Here is a 17,656-nt window from a genome sequence, read left to right as displayed (position 1 = left end):
TTTGCGATTAAAGGTATGTGCCACCATGCCTGACTAACATCTTGATTTTTTGTTTTTAATTTTTTTCTGTTCATTTTTATTTATTTATTTGAGTGTGACAGAGAAAGAGACACAGAGAGGGAGAGGGAGAGAATGGGCACGCCAGGGCTTCCAGCCACTGCTAACGAACTCCAGATGTGTGCGCCCCCTTGTGCATGTGGCTAACATGGGTCCTGGGGAATCAAGCCTTGAACTGGGGTCCTTAGGCTTCACAGGCAAGCACTTAACCGCTAAGCCATCTCTCCAGCCCACATCTTGAATTTTTATTAACCCTCCCCCTACCCTTTTTTTGCTCAGTCTGTTCCCATGACCTCACTTAGGCCATTCCACCCCCAGTAATCTGTTCATCTATTTAAACACATAGAATACCATCTCCTTAAGTCCTCCCTTCTTCTCCCTCCATTTCTAGCTTACTGGCCACTGCTACCATTATTTACTCCAAATCACATATAAGTCTAAACATTTGTAGCTGGGATCCACATATGAGAGAGCAAAAGTGATATTTGGCTTTTGGCTTTCTGGGCCTGGGTTGCCTCACTTAGTATAATCCTTTCCAGAGCCATTCATTTTCCTGCAAGTTTCATAATTTCATTTTTCTTTACCTCTGAATAGAACTTCATTGTTTAAATGTTCCATATCTTCATTATCCATTCATCAGTTGAGGGACATCTAGGCTGATTCCATTTCCTGTCTATTGTGAATAGAACAGCAATAAACATGGTTGAGCAAGTATCTCTAAGAAAAATTTTTAGGATATATGCTTAGGAGTGGTATAGCCGGGCGATATAGTAAATCTACTTTTAGCTGTCCTAGGAACTTCCACAATGATTTCCACAATGGCTGTACCAGTTACATTCCCACCAACAACATGGTTGCCAACATTTATTGTCATTTGTTTTCTTTTTAAAAATATTTTCCTGGTAGAGAAAGGAAGGGAGGAGGATACTTAATAGGTTGATATTGTATATATGTAATTACAATGATTGTAATGGGGAGGTAATATGATGGAGAATGGAATTTCAAATGGGAAAGTGTGGGGGTGGGGAGGGGGGGAATTACCATGGGATATATTTTATAATCATGGAAAATGTTAATAAAAATTAAAAAAAAATATTTTCCTGAAGTTTTTTTTATTTTTATTGACAATTTCTATACTTACAGACAACAAACCATGGAATTTCCCCCACTTTCTCTTTCATAGCTCTGCTCTCCATCATATCTCCTCCCTCTGTCCATTAGTCTCTTTTAATTTGATGTCATCATCTTTTTCTCTTATTATGAGGGTCTTGTGTGGCTATTGCTAGGCACTGTGAGGTCTTGGAGATCGAGGCCAAATTCTGTCCAGACAGTTGTATGGAGGGAGTGGTACCCTTTTTTTGGCTCTTACATTCTTTCCTTCGTCTCTTCCGCAATGGACCCTGAGCCTTGGAGGCTGTTAGATGTGTCAGTTCTGGACACTCCTCCGTCCCTTCTTCTCAGCACTATGTTGCCTTTTCAGCCATTCTATTGGTCATCACCATCTGAAAAGAGAACTTTCTCTAACCCGAAGTGAGAGTAACATTAATACATGAGTATGGACATTAACTTTAGTGATTTCAGGCCAATTTGCTGAGAGTAATATATGTATTTATCCAGACAAGAGCAGTCTTTATACCCCTAAGACTCATGACCTCTTCTGCCATAGGCTTTTGATTAGGTTTTCAGTACCAGGCATGTGTTCCACTCCCATAGAGTGGGTCTTCAGTCCAATTAGAGAGCAGTTAGTTTCCCCCAGAGCAGACATGCCACTATTGTACTCGTTCAGACATTTGGCCTATCTGGCCAAACTTGAGGTTTGCAATGTCCACTGTTTTCACTGCTAATGACTTCTTTCTTCCATAAGACTGCACACAGTGAAGCTTTTTCCAGCTTTCAGTTGGCTGAGCTACAAGGAGAAGGTTTTCTGCTCATCACCATCTTGATTTCTCAGTGACTTCACCACTCAGGCATGTGAAGTCTTCAGCAATAGGGTCTTACCATGTGTTTCTCATGGGGAACCAAGGGCCTTGGCAATAGACTGTAGTGATTTGGAGGTAACATAGACCTCCCTGGCCAATGACTCACTGGGAGGTATCCCATCCCAGGTAACAATCTATGGCTTCTGGATGTTCCATTATTTTAAAAAGTAGATTTTTGGTTTGGAGGGATGGCTTAGTGGTTAAGCGCTTGCCTGTGAAGCCTAAGGCCCCCGGTTCGAGGCTCGATTCCTCAGGACCCACGTTAGCCAGATGCACGCATCTGGAGTTCATTTGCAGTGGCTGGAAGCCCTGGCACACCCATTCTTTCTCTCTTGCTGCCTCTTTTTGTCCTGTCACCCTCAAATAAATAAAAATGGACAAAAAAATTAGAAAAAAATTGATGTTATATAAAAAGTAGATTTTTATATGTCTTATTCAGACTATCTTGAATTTTGATTGACCCTCCCTCCCCATCTTTCTTTTTACAATCTCTTCCCCTGACCTCGCTTAGGCCTTTTCCCTCCCTGTTCTTCTGCTTAAATATGTGTAATGCTATCCTCTTAAGACCTTCCCTCTCCTCCCTCCCTTATATCCTCCTAGGCATATATCCTAATGACTTTTCTCAGTACTTTAGAGATACTTACACAACCATGTTTATTGCTGCTCTATTCACAATAGCTAGGAAATGGAACCAGCCTAGATATCCCTCAACAGATGAATGGATAATGAAGATGTAATACATTCATACAATGGAGCTCTATTCAGTGATAAAGAAAATTGAAATTATGAAATTTGCAGGGAAATGGATGGATCTGGAAAGGATGTCAGATGTATAACTATAAGTGAGGTAACCCAGGCCCAGAAAGCCAAATGTCGCATGTTCTCTCTTATATGTGAATCCTAGCTACAAATGTATAGACTTGTGTGTGATTTTTTAAAAAAATATTTTTATTATTTTATTTTATTTATTTATTTGCAAGCAGAGAGACATAGAGTGAAGAAAGACAAATAGAGAATGGGCATGCCAAGGTCACTAGCCACTGCAAATGAACTCCAGACTCATTTGCCCCTTGTGCTTACATGAGTACTGGGGAATTGAACCTAGTAGGTCCTTTGGCTTTACAAGTAAATGCCTTAACCACTAAGCCAACTCTCCAGCCCTGTTTTCTCTTCTTTTCCTTTCTCTTCTTAATTTTAGAGAAAGTGAGAGACAATTGGTTTCAGACACTGCAATCGAACTCCAGACACTTGTGCCACCTAGTGGGCTTGTGCAACCTTGCGCTTGTCTTACCTTTGTGCATCTGGCTTACATACATGAGATCTGGAGAGTAGAACATGGGTCCTGAGGCTTCTCAGGCAAATGTCTTAACCTCTAAGCCATCTCTTCAGCCCATCATTTGTATTCATGATAGCAGCCATTCTGACATGAGTGAGATGGAATCTCAAAGTAGTTTGAATTTGCATTTCTCTGATGGCTAAGGATATAGAACATTTTGTTGTTGGTGTTGTTTATATGCTATCTTTATTTCTTCTTTTGAGGCCTCTCTATTTAATTCCATAGCCCATTTTTTAATTAGGTTGTTTGATTTTTTATTTTTATTTAGTTCTTTTGTATGTCCTAGATATTAATCCTTTGTCAGATGTAGAGCTAGCAAAGATTTTCTCCTATTCTGTAGGTTGCCTTTTTGCTCTATTCACAGTGTCCTTTGCTATACAAAAGCTTTTTTAATTTCATGTGGTCCCAGTGGTTAATTAGTGGTTTTATTTTCTGAGCAGCTGGAGTTATATTCAGACATTGCCTATGCCTATATGTTGAAGTGTTTCTCCTACTTTATCCTCTGGTGTGGAGAGCTGCGATGTGCCCCACCCTAAAGATGGCGTCGACTTCCGCCTTCCACTAGCCCAATAGCGAGCACTCTCTGGGATAAACAAGTCCTTATTTGGATGAGGCTGCTTAACTAATTATGCTTCCTTAATCGTGGACCTATCTGCATGGGCCATGTGGCTCACTAGGGTTGGCTAGTGCAGGACTACTTAGCTTGTGGGTCGGCTCTCCCCGGGGTCAGAAGATTGTTCAAGGTTCCTGAATAAACTGCTTAAAGAAGAGCTCTTGGGTCGCGTCATTCTTGCTGGTCAAGGTGGTCGCGACACTCTGGCATTTTCAGAGTCTTGGGTCTGATATTAAGGTCTTTAATCCATTTGAAATTGATGTTTGTGCATGGAGACAGATAAGGATCTATTTTCATTCTTCTACACATACATATCTAGTTTTCCCAGCACCATTTGTTAAAGAAGCTCTGTTTTCTCCAATGAATATTTTTGGCATTTTTGTTGAAAAGCAGATGGGTTGTCTAAGCTCTACCACTGATTTATGTGTTTGTCTTTTTGCTGGCATCATGCTATTTTTGTTTTGTTTTGCTCTGCTGTATGCTAAATTTGGTGTGGTGATATTACCAGCCTTATTTGTCTTGCTCAAAATTGTATTGGATATTTGAAGCTTTTTATGCTTCCAAATGAATTTTAGGAGTTTTTTATATTTATATGAAGAATGCCATTGGAATTTTGATGGAGATTGCATTAAATATGTAGATAGCTTTTGGTAAGATTGACATTTTCATAATATTTCTTCTTCTAATCCAAGAACATGGGATGGCTTTTCATTTCCTAGTGTCTTCTGAAATTTTTAATTTTTTTAAGTTTTCACTGGAGAGATCCTTCACTTCCTTGGGTAGGTTTATTCCAAGGAACTTAAATCATTTTTTTTTTCTTGAGGCAATTGTGAATGGGAGTAATTCACTGATTTCATCCTCATCATGTTTGTTGTTAGCATATAGGAAAGTTTCTGATTTCTGTGTGTTGATTTTGTATCTTGCTGTATTGCTAAAAGTGTTTATCAGCTCTAACAATTTGCTGGTAGAGTCATAGGGTTCTTTATATATAGAATCATATCTTCTGCAAATAATGATAATTTGATCTCTTGCTTTCTAATTTGTATCCCTTTTAGGTATATCTCTTGTCTTATTGCTAAGACTTAATGCTTTTTTTTTATTTTTAAAAATTATTTATTTATTTATTTATTTGAGAGCAACAGACAGAGAAAAAGGGAGAGAGAGAGGGCGTGCCAGGGCCTCCGGCCACTGCAAATGAATAGATGGGTGCGCCCCCTTGTACATCTGGCTAACGTGGGTCCTGGGGAATCGAGCCTCAAACTGGGGTCCTTAGGCTTCACAGGCAAGCGTTTAACCATTAAGCCATCTCTCCATCCCTTTTGTTGATTTTTTGAGGTAGGGTCTTGCTCTTGCTCTAGGCTGACCTGGAATTCACTATGTAGCTTCCAGGTGGCCTGAAACTCATGGAGAGCCTCCTACTTTTCCCTCCCATGTGCTGAGATTAAAGGCATGCTCCACTATACCTGGCTATAGCTAAGACTTGTCTTGTTCCTGATTTTAGTAGAAAAGGTACAAGTTTTTCCCATTTAGTTTTATGTTGGCTGTGGGTTTTTTTTTTTTACAAATAGCCTTTATTAGGTTGAAATATGTTCCTTCTCTTTCCAGTTTCTTTAGAACTTTTATCATGAAGGGATGTTGGATTTTGTCAAATGCTTTTTCTGCATCTATTGAGATGATCGTGTGATTTTTGTCCTTCAGTCCATTTATCTAGTGCATTACATTTATTGATTTGCATATGCTGAACCATGCCTAGATCTCTGGGATAAAGCCTACTTACTTGTGTCAAGTGATCTTTTTGATGTATTCTTATATTCTGTTTGCCAATATTTTGTTGAAAAATTTTGCATCTATGTTCATGAGACAGATTGGCTTGTAATTTTTTCTTTTGTTAGCCTTTGTCTGGTTTTGGTATCAGGGTTGATGCTGGCTTCATAGAAGGAGTTTGGTAGAATTCCTTCTTTTTTGATTTTATGGAAAAGTTTCAGGAGCATTGGTAACTAGTTTGTAAAGGTCTGGTAGAATTCATCAGTGAATCCATCTGGGCCTGGAATTTTTTTTTGTTCAGTGATCTTTTATAACTGTTTGGATCTCCGTACTTGTTATAGGTCTATTTAAATGGTTTATCTCACTCTAATTTAATTTGTGAGGTCATATAAATCTAGGAAGTCATCCATGTCTTTCAGATTTTCAAAAGTAGTGTAGTATATGTTCTTAAACTATATCCTTATGATTTTCTGAATTTCTTTGGTATCTATTGTGCTAATGTCTTTTTCATCTTTAATTTTATTAATTTGTGTCTCTTTCTTTTGGTCATATTTGCTAAGAGTTTATCAATCTTGTTTATTCATTCAAAGAACCAACTCTTTGTTTCCTTATATCTTTGTATTGTTTTTTGTTTTGTATTTCATTAATTTCTGCCCTAATTTGTATAATTTCTTCCCTTCTACTGATTTTTGGTTTGCCTTTTTCTTTTTTTCCCAGGCTATAAGGTGAAGCATTAAGTTGTTTACTTGTGACCTTTCTAAGTTCTAAATATAGGCACTTAAAGCTATAAATTTCTCTCTTAGGACTGCCTTCATTTTGTCCAAAAGGTTTTGGTAAATTATGTTATCATTATCATTTGATTCTGTGAATTTTTGGTTGGTTGTTTGTTTGTTTTTCTACTTAGGGTTTCACTCTAGCTCAGGCTGACCTGGAATTCACTATGTAGTCTCCGGGTGGCCTTAAACTCTTAGTGAACCTCCTACCTCTGCCTCCAAAGTGCTGGGATAAAAGGCATGTGCCACCACACCCAGCTGAAATTTTTATCTATTTATTTATTTTATTGACAACTTTCATAATTGTAGAAAATATCCCATGGTAATTCCCTCCCTCCACCACTGTCCCCTTTGAAATTCCACTCTTCATCATATTCCCTCCCCCTTTCAATCAGTCTCTCTTTTGTTTTGATGTCATTATCTTTTCCTTCTAGTATGATGGTCTTGTGTAGGTAGTATCAGGCACTGTAAGGTCATGGATATCCAGGCCACTTTGTGTCTGAAGAAGCATGTTGTAAGGAGTCCTACCCTTCCTTTGGCTCTTACATTCTTTCTGCCACCTCTTCCACAATGGACCCTGAGCTTGGAAGGTGTAATAGAAATATTTCAGTGCTAAGCACCCCTCTGTTCCTTCTTCTCAGCACCATGGTACCTTCTGAGTCATCCCCAGGTCACTGCTATCTGAAAAGAGAAGCTTCTCTAACCAAAAGTGAGAGTAGCATTAATATATGGGTATGATCATCTAGAGGAGTACTTACTGGGCAGTTTGGTGAGCATACTATGTACATTTAGCCAGATACCAGCAGACATTACAACCCTAGGGCTCATGACTACCCCTGTTATAGGTTTTCAGTATAAGGGATGTATTCCCTCCCATGGAGCGGGCCTCCAGTCAAATATGAGAGCAGTTGATTTCCCCAATAACAGATGTGCCACTACTGCACCTGTTGGCTCATTTGGCCTGGCTGGCCAAATATAAGGCTTGCAGTGTCCGCTATTGTGTATCTTCACTAGTGATTTCTCTCTGTCCGACTGACCTGCATGCAGCATAGCTTTTTCAAGTGTTCTGACTGATGGTCTACACAATGGTCATTTTTAGCTCAGCTCCAGCAGGATTTCTCAGTGTCCTTGCAGCCCAAGTATGTGGAGTCTTCAGCAATAGGGTCTTACCATCTATTCCTGTTGGGAAACCAAGAGCCTCAGCAATGGCCTGTAATGCTTTGGGAGTATCAGTGACCTCCCTGGCCAACAACTCACTGGAAGGTATCCCATACCTGGCATTGAAAATTTTCTATTAGCAATCTATGGCTTCTGAGCGAGCATTTAATTGTCCAAAAAAGTAGATTTCCATGTGACTTAGATTTTTTGTTTGTTTGTTTGTTTGTTTGTTTTGAGGTAGGGTCTCACTCTAGTGCAGGCTCACCTGGAATTCACTATGTAGTCTCAGGTGGCCTTGAACTCAATGGTGATCCTCCTACCTCTGCCTCCCGAGTGCTGGGATTAAAGGCGTGTGCCACCATACTCGGCTCTCCTCTTAGATTTTCATTACTCCTCCCTCTACCTTTCCTTTATTCAATCACTTCCCCTGACCTCATTTTGGTCTTTTCACTCCCATTAATCTGTTCTTCTATTTAACATATATACATTACCATCCTATTAAGTCCCCCCTCTCTCCCATTGTATTCTATATCTCTTTTCTTGCTTACTTACCTCTACTACTGTATTTTATTCCTACTCACATAGAAGAAGTCCAATCATTGTTAGAGAGAACATGTGACATTTGGCCTTCTGGGCCTGGGTTACCTCACTAAGTATAATCCTTTCCAGATCCATCCATTTCCCTGAAAAGTTCATAATTTGATATTTCTTTACTGCCGAGCAGAACTCCATTGTATAAATGTACCACATCTTCATTATCTGCTCATCTGTTGAGGGATATCTAGGCTGATTCCATTTCCTAGCTACTATGAATAGAGCGGCAATAAACATGGTTGTGCAAGTATCTCTAAGGCAGTGAGACGAGTCCTTAGGATATATGCCTAGGAGTGCTATAGCTGGGTCATATGGTAAGTCTATTTTTAGCTGTCTCAGGAACCTCTACACTTATTTCCACAATGGCTGGACCAGATTGCATTCCAACAACAGTGTAGAAGGGTTGCCCTTTATCTGCATCCTCTCCAGTATTTATGTTAATTTGTTTTCATGATGGTAGCCAATCTGACAGGAGTGAGATGGAATTTCATTGTAATTTTTAAAATTTTTATTATCTTTCACAAGTTTTATTAACATTTTCCATGATTATAAAAAATATCCCATGGTAATACCCTCCCCCCCCCACACTTCCCCTTTGAAATTCCATTCTCCATCATATCCCCTCCCCATCTCAATCATTCTACTTACATATATGCAATATCAACCTATTAAGTACCCTCCTCCCTTCCTTTCTCTTCCTTTTATATTTCCTTTTTAACTTACTGGCCTCTGCTACAAAGTATTTTCATTCTCACACAGAAGCCCAATCATCTGTAGCTAGGATCCACATATGAGGGAGAACATGTGGCACTTGGCTTTCTGGGCCTTGGTTACCTCACTTAGTATAATCCTTTCCAGGTCCATCCATTTTTCTGCAAATTTCATAACTTCATTTTTCTTTACCGCTGAGTAGAACTCCATTGTATAAATGTGCCACATCTTTATTATCCACTCATCAGTTGAGAGACATCTAAGCTGGTTCCATTTCCCAGCTATTATAAATTGAGCAGCAGTAAACATGGTTGAGCACGTACTTCTAAGGAAATGAGATGAGTCCTTAGGATATATGCCTAGGAGTGCTATAGCTGGGTCATATGGTAGATTAATCTTTAGCTGTTTTAGGAACCTCCACACTGATTTCCACAATGGCTGGACCAGATTGCATTCCCACCAACAGTGTATCTTTTTCCACATCCTCGCCAACATTTATGATCATTTGTTTTCATGATGGTGGCCAATCTGACAGGAGTGAGATGTAATTCACTGTAATTTTAATCTGTATTTCCCTGATTGCCAGGGACGTAGGACATTTTTTTTTAAAGATATTTGCCATCTGTATTTCTTCTTTTGAGAACTCTCTATTTAGTTCTATAGCCCATTTCTTAATTAAGTTGTTTGATTTCTTATTATATAGTTTTTGAATTCTTTATATCCTAGATACTAATCCTCTCAGAGTATAGCTGGCAAAAATGTTCTTCCATCCTGTAGGTTGCTTCTTTGCTCTATTCACAGTGTCCTTTGTTGTACAAAAGCTTTGTAATTTCATGAGGTTCCAGAGGTTGATCTGTTGTTATATTTCCTGTGCAATTGGGATTATAATTTGCCAAGACCAATATGTTGAAGGGTTTCCCCTACTTTTTCTTCTATCAGTTTCAGAGTTTAAGGTCTGATATTGAGGTCTTTGATCCATTTGGACTTAATTTTTTTTAGATAAGATCCAGTTATCTTGCTTTTTAAAATAATTTTTATTACCAACTTCCATAATTATAAATAATATCCTATTCCCTTATAATTATAAATAATATCCTAATTCCCTTCCTCCCCTAACAAAACTCCACTATCCATCATATCCCCTCCACCTCTCAATCAGTTTCTCTTTTATTTTGATGTTGTGATCTTTACTTATTATTATGATGGTCTTGTGTATGTAGTGTCAGGCACTGTGAGGTTGTGGATATCCAGGCCATTTTGTGTCTGGAGGAGCACATTGTAAGGAATTTGGACTTAAATCTTATACATCTTATACATGAAGGATCTTTTTTTTATCCTTCTACAGATACATATCTAGTTTTCCCAGCACCATTTGTTGAAGAGGCTGTCTTCTTTTCTCCAATGAGTATTTTTGAGTATATTTAATCCAGATGTCTTTCTATTTATTTTTCCCAGGATGGCTTCTCAGTTGATGAAAGTGGAGTATTATATTCACCAACTACAATTGTGCTTGGTGTTATCCGTGACCTTAAGTCTAATAGTGTTTGATGAAATTGGGAGCCCTCTTCTTTGTGTGTGTATGTTTAGAATTGTAATGTTTTCCTGTTGAATTTTTTCTTTCATCAATATAAAATGACCTTTTTTGTTTTTGTTTTTTCAAGATAGGGTCTCACTCTAGCTAAGGCTGGCCTGGAATTCACTATGTAGTCTCAGGGTGGCTCTTGAACTCATGGTGATCCTAGTACTTCTGCCTCCCAGGTGCTGGGATTAAAGGTGTGCATCACCATGCCCATCTAAGAGTTATTTATTTATTTTTATTCTTATTTATTTATTTATTTATTTGAGAGCCACAGAAAGAGAGAGAGAGAGAAAAAAAAATGGGCATGCCAGGGCTTCTAGCCACTGCAAATAAACTCCAGGTGCGTGGGCCCCCTGTGCATCTGGCTTACGTGGGTCCTGGGGAATCGAGCCTTGAACCAGGGTCCTTAGGCTTCACAGGCAAGTGCTTAAGAGTTATTTTTGAGCTCAAGGCTGCCCTTAGACTACATAATGTATTCATGGTCATCCTCAGCTAGAGCAGGATCCTACATTTAAAAATCAAAAATAAATAAATAAATAAAGAGCTTATTAGGCCTGGAGAGATTGCTTAGTTGTTAAGGTGTTTGCCTACAAAGCCTAAAGACCCAGGTTTGATTCTCCAGGATCCATGTAAGCCAGATGCACCAGGGGGACACATGCATCTGGAGTTTGTTTGCAGTGGCTGCAGGCCCTGGTGTGCCCATTCTCTCTCTCTCTCTCTCTCTCTCTGCCTCTTTTTCTCTTAAATAAATAAATATGTATTTTTTTTTAAAAAAGAGTTATTATTGAAAGGGTATGTATTCTTGCCAGTCTTATTTGTGTTTGCTGTTTTTCCTTTACTCTCTTCTATTAAGTATTATTTGAGTATGGTTTTTTTTTTTTTTTCTATTTACTCACATGTGTGCTTTCCTTTCTTTTCAGGATCAAGTATTTTCTGTAGAGCTGGCTTAGTTGTCATATATACCTTTAGTCTGTTTTTGTTGTGGGGCGTCCTTAGTTCTCTGTCAATTTAGATAGATAGCTTTGCTGGATAAAGTAATGTTCTTTGACAGATGTTATCTTTTAGAGTATATTTTCCTGTTTGTTTGCTTATTTTCCCCCCTAGGCTACTTTGGTGTGACCACTCCACTGCCATTTTAGCTAGAAGTCAGCCCATCTATTTTTATTTATTTATTTGCAAGTAGAGAGACAGAGAGAATTGGTGTGCTAGGGCCTTTTAATGCTGCAAAGGAACTCCAGAAGCATGTGCTACTTTTACATCCAGCTTTATGTGGATCCTGGCGAATGGAACTTGGGACATTAAGCTTTGCAGGCCAGTGCCTTAACCCCTGAGCCAACTCTCCAGCCTGACTTTCCATTTTCCATTAGATGTCAGATTTGGAAGAGTAAACATGAACTATATTGAAAATATGTTGCCTAGATCATAATTGTAACTATTTTTTCTGTCTTCCATGTATATAGGCTACAGAAGTTGTGCAACTTGGGCCTTCCGAGCTGCTTTTCCTACTGGACGATCTCTCCCAGAAGTTAGAGAATATCCTGATGCCTTCTTTTGCCAAGAGAATCCCCTTCCTCAAGGTTAGCAAATTTATTTGTTTATTTGTGGTACCAAGGATTGAACACAGGGCCTCATGAATACTAGGCAAGCTCTCTGCTACTAAACTCCTCCTGCCCCCAGCCCTCAGGTTTGGTTTAAGAGCCTCTAAGACTAAGCCTAATCAAAACCTCAGTGTAACAAAGAGGTCAGAACAGGAGCTGTACATACAAGATACACTAGGATACCCAGATTATGGGGAAGAGGTTGGATGATGCAAACAATAAAATGGCTTGGGTATCTATTTAGCATTTGTTCTGCATGTGTGAACTTAAGCTCATTAATTATGATGGGTCTATATTTTTAGGTTTTAAATTTTTTTTTAATTTGATTTATTTGAGAGGCAGATAGAAAGAATGGGCACACCAGGGCCTTCAACCACTGCAAATGAACTCCAGATACACGCGCCACCTTGTGCATCTGCCTTATGCCTGGGGAATTAAATCTCGGTCTCCACAAGCAAATGCCTTTACTACTAAGCTATCTCTTCAGCCTTATTTTTGAGTTTTAGGGTTTTTTGTTTTGTTTTGTTTTTTGTTTTTTGTTGTTTTTTTTAAGGTAGGGTCTCACTAGCTCAAGCTGACCTGGAATTCACTGTAGTCGCAGGGTGGCCTTGAACTTATGGCAGTCTTACCTCTGCCTCCCGAGTGCTGGGATTAAAGACATGCACTACCAAACCTGGCTAGCTTTTAGATTCAGGGTCTTATGTAGACCAAACTGGCCTTGGAATCACAATGTAGCTAAGAATAAGCTTGAACTCTTGCTTCTCCTGCCTTCATTTTCTAAATACAGCTCAGTCTGTATTTGTTTTTAATTGTGTGTGTGTGCGTGTGCGTGCGTGTGTGCACGCACATAAGTGTGGAAATACATTTGCCATGTGTGTGCATCAGTCAGAGGACAGCCTCGGGTGTTGGTCCTTATTTTGCACCTTGTTTTGAGGCTGTGTCTCTTGCTCAAACACTGTGTTTCCTGGGCTAGTGAGCTTCTAGGGGATTCTCTTGTCTCAGTCTCCCACCTCACTATAGGGTGGGATTACAGATGTTCACAATCTTGCTACTATGTTCAGCTTGAAATGAAGTCTGGAGATCCAATCTCAAACTATCACACTTGACTGCAAGTGCTTATCCACTGAGCCATCTCTCCAGCCTTGGTCTGTTTTTTTTTTTTTTAACTTAAAAAAAATTTTGTGTATGTGTATGTGTACACCAGTGTCTCTTGTGAATACAAACAGACATCACATACTCGTGCCACTTATTCATCCAGCTTACATGGGTGCTGGGGAATTGAACTCAGACTAGAAGGCTATGTAAGCAAGCACCTTTAACCAGTGAGCAATCTCCCTAGCTCCCAACTTCAAAAAAAACACAATTTTCTATTTTCCTACATGTACATAATGTTTTTGTTTTTGTGTGTGTGTTTAATGTGTGGGTTGTGCCATGTGCATCAAATTCATAGACAACCTCAGGGTGTTAGTCCTTGCTTTCCACTTTGTTTGAGACAGGGTGTCTTTTTGTTGTTTGCTTCTTGGAAGGCCAGACAAGCAGGCTCATCAGCTTTTGAGATTTTCCAGGCTGCGCCTCCCATTTCCACAAGGAATTAGTTTACAGATGCATATACCACCTTGCATGCAGTGAGGATGTACACTGAGCATGCAAGCACTGATAAGCAGGCTTATGGAACAAGCACCTTTTAGCCACTGAACCATTTCCTCGGCCCCTTTTTAATTTTTTAAATTTCTTTCTTGGACTATTTTAAATAAGCCACTTATTTCTTCTATATTCTATGTGGGATCAGAACCTTAACTTGTCTCTTTAACAAATTTGGTTTTAGTGGATGTGTCCAGCAATTTATTTCTTTGTAACTTTGAATTTACTGTAGAATAAAGGAAGCCGGAACATTGGATTTTCACATCTTCATCAGAGATCTGCCCAAGAAGTTGTTGATTGTGTTGTTCAGTTACTGGTCCCAATGTGTAACCACCTGGAGAATATTCACAATTACTTTCAGGTCAGAACACCATCACATCATTATAGAAACTTATAAATCCCTCAAGGACAATGTTATTGGAGAGTGAGAGGAAAAAGAAATAGTGCAGGCAAGCTGGAGAACTTAGGTGGAGAGAGACATTTATATGTTCTTGAGAACAGACAGGCTCACTGATGGAAGTCTTACATAGAGTGGGTGGGGTCTTTAGAGTGAGTAAGAATGTCCAGAGTACCAGGTCAAGCAGCCTTCAGAATTTTTTTTTCCTTTTTTTTCGAGGTAGATGGGGCAAGAAAGAGAAAATTATGTTTTGCTGGAAGGCTTAGCAGTGAGGGTCTGTAAGCAACTGCCAGAGTTTATTATATATTTATTTATTTACTTATTTTTGAGAGAAAGAGGCTGAAAGAGAGAGAGAGAATGGGCACGTCAGGGCCTCCAGCCACTGCAGACAAACTCCAGGTGCATACCCTTGTGCATCTGGCTTAACATGGGTCCTGGAAAATCAAACCAGGATCCTTTGGCTTTGCAGACAAGTGCCTTAACTGCTAATACATTTCTCTAGCCTCAAGTTAGCTGAGAAAAATCAAAGAAAAACAAGAGCAATAGCTGTACTAAAATCAGTTGTCTTTTTAGTGCTTCCTCGCAGAGGATCATGGTGTAGATGACAGACCAGGAGTGGAAGCTCAAGAGCACCACATCATGTCGTCCTGTTACCAAAGGCTACTGCAGATTTTTCACTCACTTTTTGCTTGGTAAGTACATGTCAGAGGTATGGAGAAAGGAGTGTGTGTGTTTTTATTTTCCTTTTAATATTTATTTATTTATTTGCAAGCAGAGTGAGAGAGAGAGTGTGTGTGAATGTGAATGGGTGCTAGGGCTCCAACCATTGCAACAAACTCCAGGTGCATGCAACACTTTGTGCATCTGGCTTTACATAGGTACTGGGGAATCAAACATAGGCCATCAGGCTTTGCAGGCAAATGCCTTAACATGCTGAACCATCTCTCCAGCCTTGTGCTTGCTTTTTCACCTGACTAAACACTGGAATTGTAAGAAAGAGGCTTCAAGGTAGGGTTTCGCTCTAGCCCAGACTGACCTGGAATTCACTGTGTAGTCTCAGGGTGGCCTTGAACTCACGACAATTTTCGTACGTCTGCCTTCCGAGTGCTGGGATTAAAGGCATGTGTCATCATGCCTGGCAAATCTAGCCATCTTATTTCTTGTGTTTACTGTCACAAGCAATCTATAGTAAATAGGCTAGGCAGGGCTTGTGTTCATAAAGTTATAGCTACTGGCAAGGCTGAGGTGGAAAAATCTGTTGTGTTCACAGGGATCTTGAGACCAACCTGGGTAACATAGTAAGACCTCTCCCCCTCCCCCCAAATGTGGCCAGTCTTATAAAAGAATAAAGAGGAGATGAAGAAAAAGAAGAGATGACTCAGCAGATAAAAGCACCTGCTTGCAAAGCCTGGCCTGGGTTCAATTCTGCACACCTATGTAAAGTGGTGCATGCATCTGTTATTCATATGTAGCAACAAGGGACCTGGACATGCCCATACACACACATGTGCAAATAAAAATATTTAGAAAAAATTAATAACTGGGGAGAATATTCAGTATGACATTTTGTTTAAACAAGTTGTAAGTGAATCCCAAATTATGTAGTGAAAAAGTGAACATAGTGTGAGCTAGGGTATTTTGTGGCACCATAGAAGCAGTTGGACTTGATGAGGCCCTTGTCTTTAGGGAGATACAACATAGGCAAAAGTAGAAATAATGGTGTTAAGTACAGTGAAATTAATCTAGTGCAGATAGGAGATGATGAGAGTTTGGAAACTGAAGAGAGATTTATCTAGGTGATAAGTCAACAGGATTTGGGAAAGAGAAAAGTAGAGAGTAGTGGGAGAAGGCTGGAGGGATGGTTTAGCAGTTATGGTGCTAGCCTGCAAAGCCAAAGGACCCAGATTTGATTTCCCCAGGACCTACATAAGCCAGATGCACAAGGTGACACATGCCTCTGGAATTAATTTTCAGCGGCCCAAGTATACCCATTCTCTCTCTCTCTCTATGTATGTACATGTTTCTCTTTCTTTCAACTAAAGTAAATAAATAAAAACCCAATATACTTCATACTTTCCCTATATATTAATTGCTAAGAGAGAGAGGGAAAGAAAAGAATAGCTCCAGTCTCTTGGCTCAGAAAATGGCTGGTGCGTTTACTGAGTCAAACCATGTTTTTTGGTTTTTTGAGGTAGGGTTTCACACTAGTCCAGGCTGACCTGGAACTCATTATTGTAGTCTCAGGATGGCCTCGCACTCATGGTGATCCTCCTACCTCTGCCTCACAAGTGCGGGATTAAAGGCATGCGCCACCACGCCTGGCGGTAGATTCCATTTTAGATGTGAGTCTAAGGTATTGATGACATTTCTAAGAGGGTGTTGAGGAGGCAGCTGGAGGATGTGCAGATGATCTGGCTGCAACATTTGTCACCCCATTGATTGCCAGGTTGATTCATCTGGTCTGGCTGGCTAGACAGTTGTTCTCTTCTTCCCTCAATGCTGCATGTGCATCCCTCCCAAACCTGTGTGCTTGATCAAAGAGGATGACCTTCCCCAAGTAGTGAGGGGCCATTTTTCTGGCAAAGGTATACAAGTAGCTGCACTCCCCTCAAACAAGTTCTCAAGGAGGCAGCTGGAGATAAGCCCTAAAGCTCAAAAGATAAAACTTCCCATAAATTTAAGCTTAAGATTCTCCAGTAAGCCTATACCAAGAGGATAGAGCAGATAGAGCACAGATAGTACCTATCATATAACCTAGCCAACCCACCCATTGACTTTGGGCCAGGAAAATGAAAGCATGTGTCCACATGAAAGCTTGAACACAAATGTCCATCAGCTGGTAAATGTGTAAACAAAGTGTGATACAGCCACATGGCTATGTAATGCATGCAGCATCATGTCTTAAAAAATGATTATGTTTAATTAAAAAGTAAGTCTAAAGCCAGGCATAGTGACACACACCTTTAATCCCAGCACTTAGGAGGTAGAGGTAGGAGGATTGTCATGAGTTCAAGGCCACCCTGAGACTACAGAGTGAATCCCACATCAACCTGGGCTAGAGTAAGACCCTACCTTGAAAACCCAAAACAACAACAACAAAAAAGTAGGTCTAGGGCTGAAGAGATGTCTTAGCACTTTCCTACAAAGTCAGAGGACTTAAGATCCATGTAAACTGGGTTCACAAGGTGGTGCATATGTCTGGAGTTTGTTTGCAGCGGCTGAAGGCCCTGGCATGCCCATTCTCTCTCTGCCCCTTTCTCTCTGTCCCTCTCAAATAAATAAATAAAAATAAATATTTTAAAAATAAAATAAAAACCAGGCATGGTGGTGCACATCTTTAATCCCAGAGCTTGGGAGATAGAGGTAGGAGGATCGCAATGAGTTCAAGGCCACCCTGAGACCCTACCTTGAAAATAAAGAAAAAGAAATAAAAAGCAAGTCTAGCTGGGTATTGTG

The 17,656-nt window shown here is 39.8% G+C and overlaps 1 protein-coding gene across 1 annotated transcript in view; it reads left to right on the top strand.

The window, feature by feature from the left end:
- Fancd2 (FA complementation group D2) overlaps positions 1 to 17,656 on the top strand; it is a 174,658-nt gene that overhangs the window by 98,369 nt on the left and 58,633 nt on the right. The window contains exons 30-32 of the mRNA XM_045133802.1: positions 12,025 to 12,141; positions 14,036 to 14,164; positions 14,774 to 14,892. Of these exons, the coding sequence (XP_044989737.1) occupies positions 12,025 to 12,141; positions 14,036 to 14,164; positions 14,774 to 14,892 (365 nt within the window). The remainder of the gene's footprint in view (positions 1 to 12,024; positions 12,142 to 14,035; positions 14,165 to 14,773; positions 14,893 to 17,656) is intronic.

Source organism: Jaculus jaculus, chromosome 14 (assembly GCF_020740685.1).
Source record: "Jaculus jaculus isolate mJacJac1 chromosome 14, mJacJac1.mat.Y.cur, whole genome shotgun sequence".
NCBI classification, from domain to species: domain Eukaryota; kingdom Metazoa; phylum Chordata; class Mammalia; order Rodentia; family Dipodidae; genus Jaculus; species Jaculus jaculus.
This window is presented reverse-complemented; position numbering and strand designations above follow the sequence as displayed.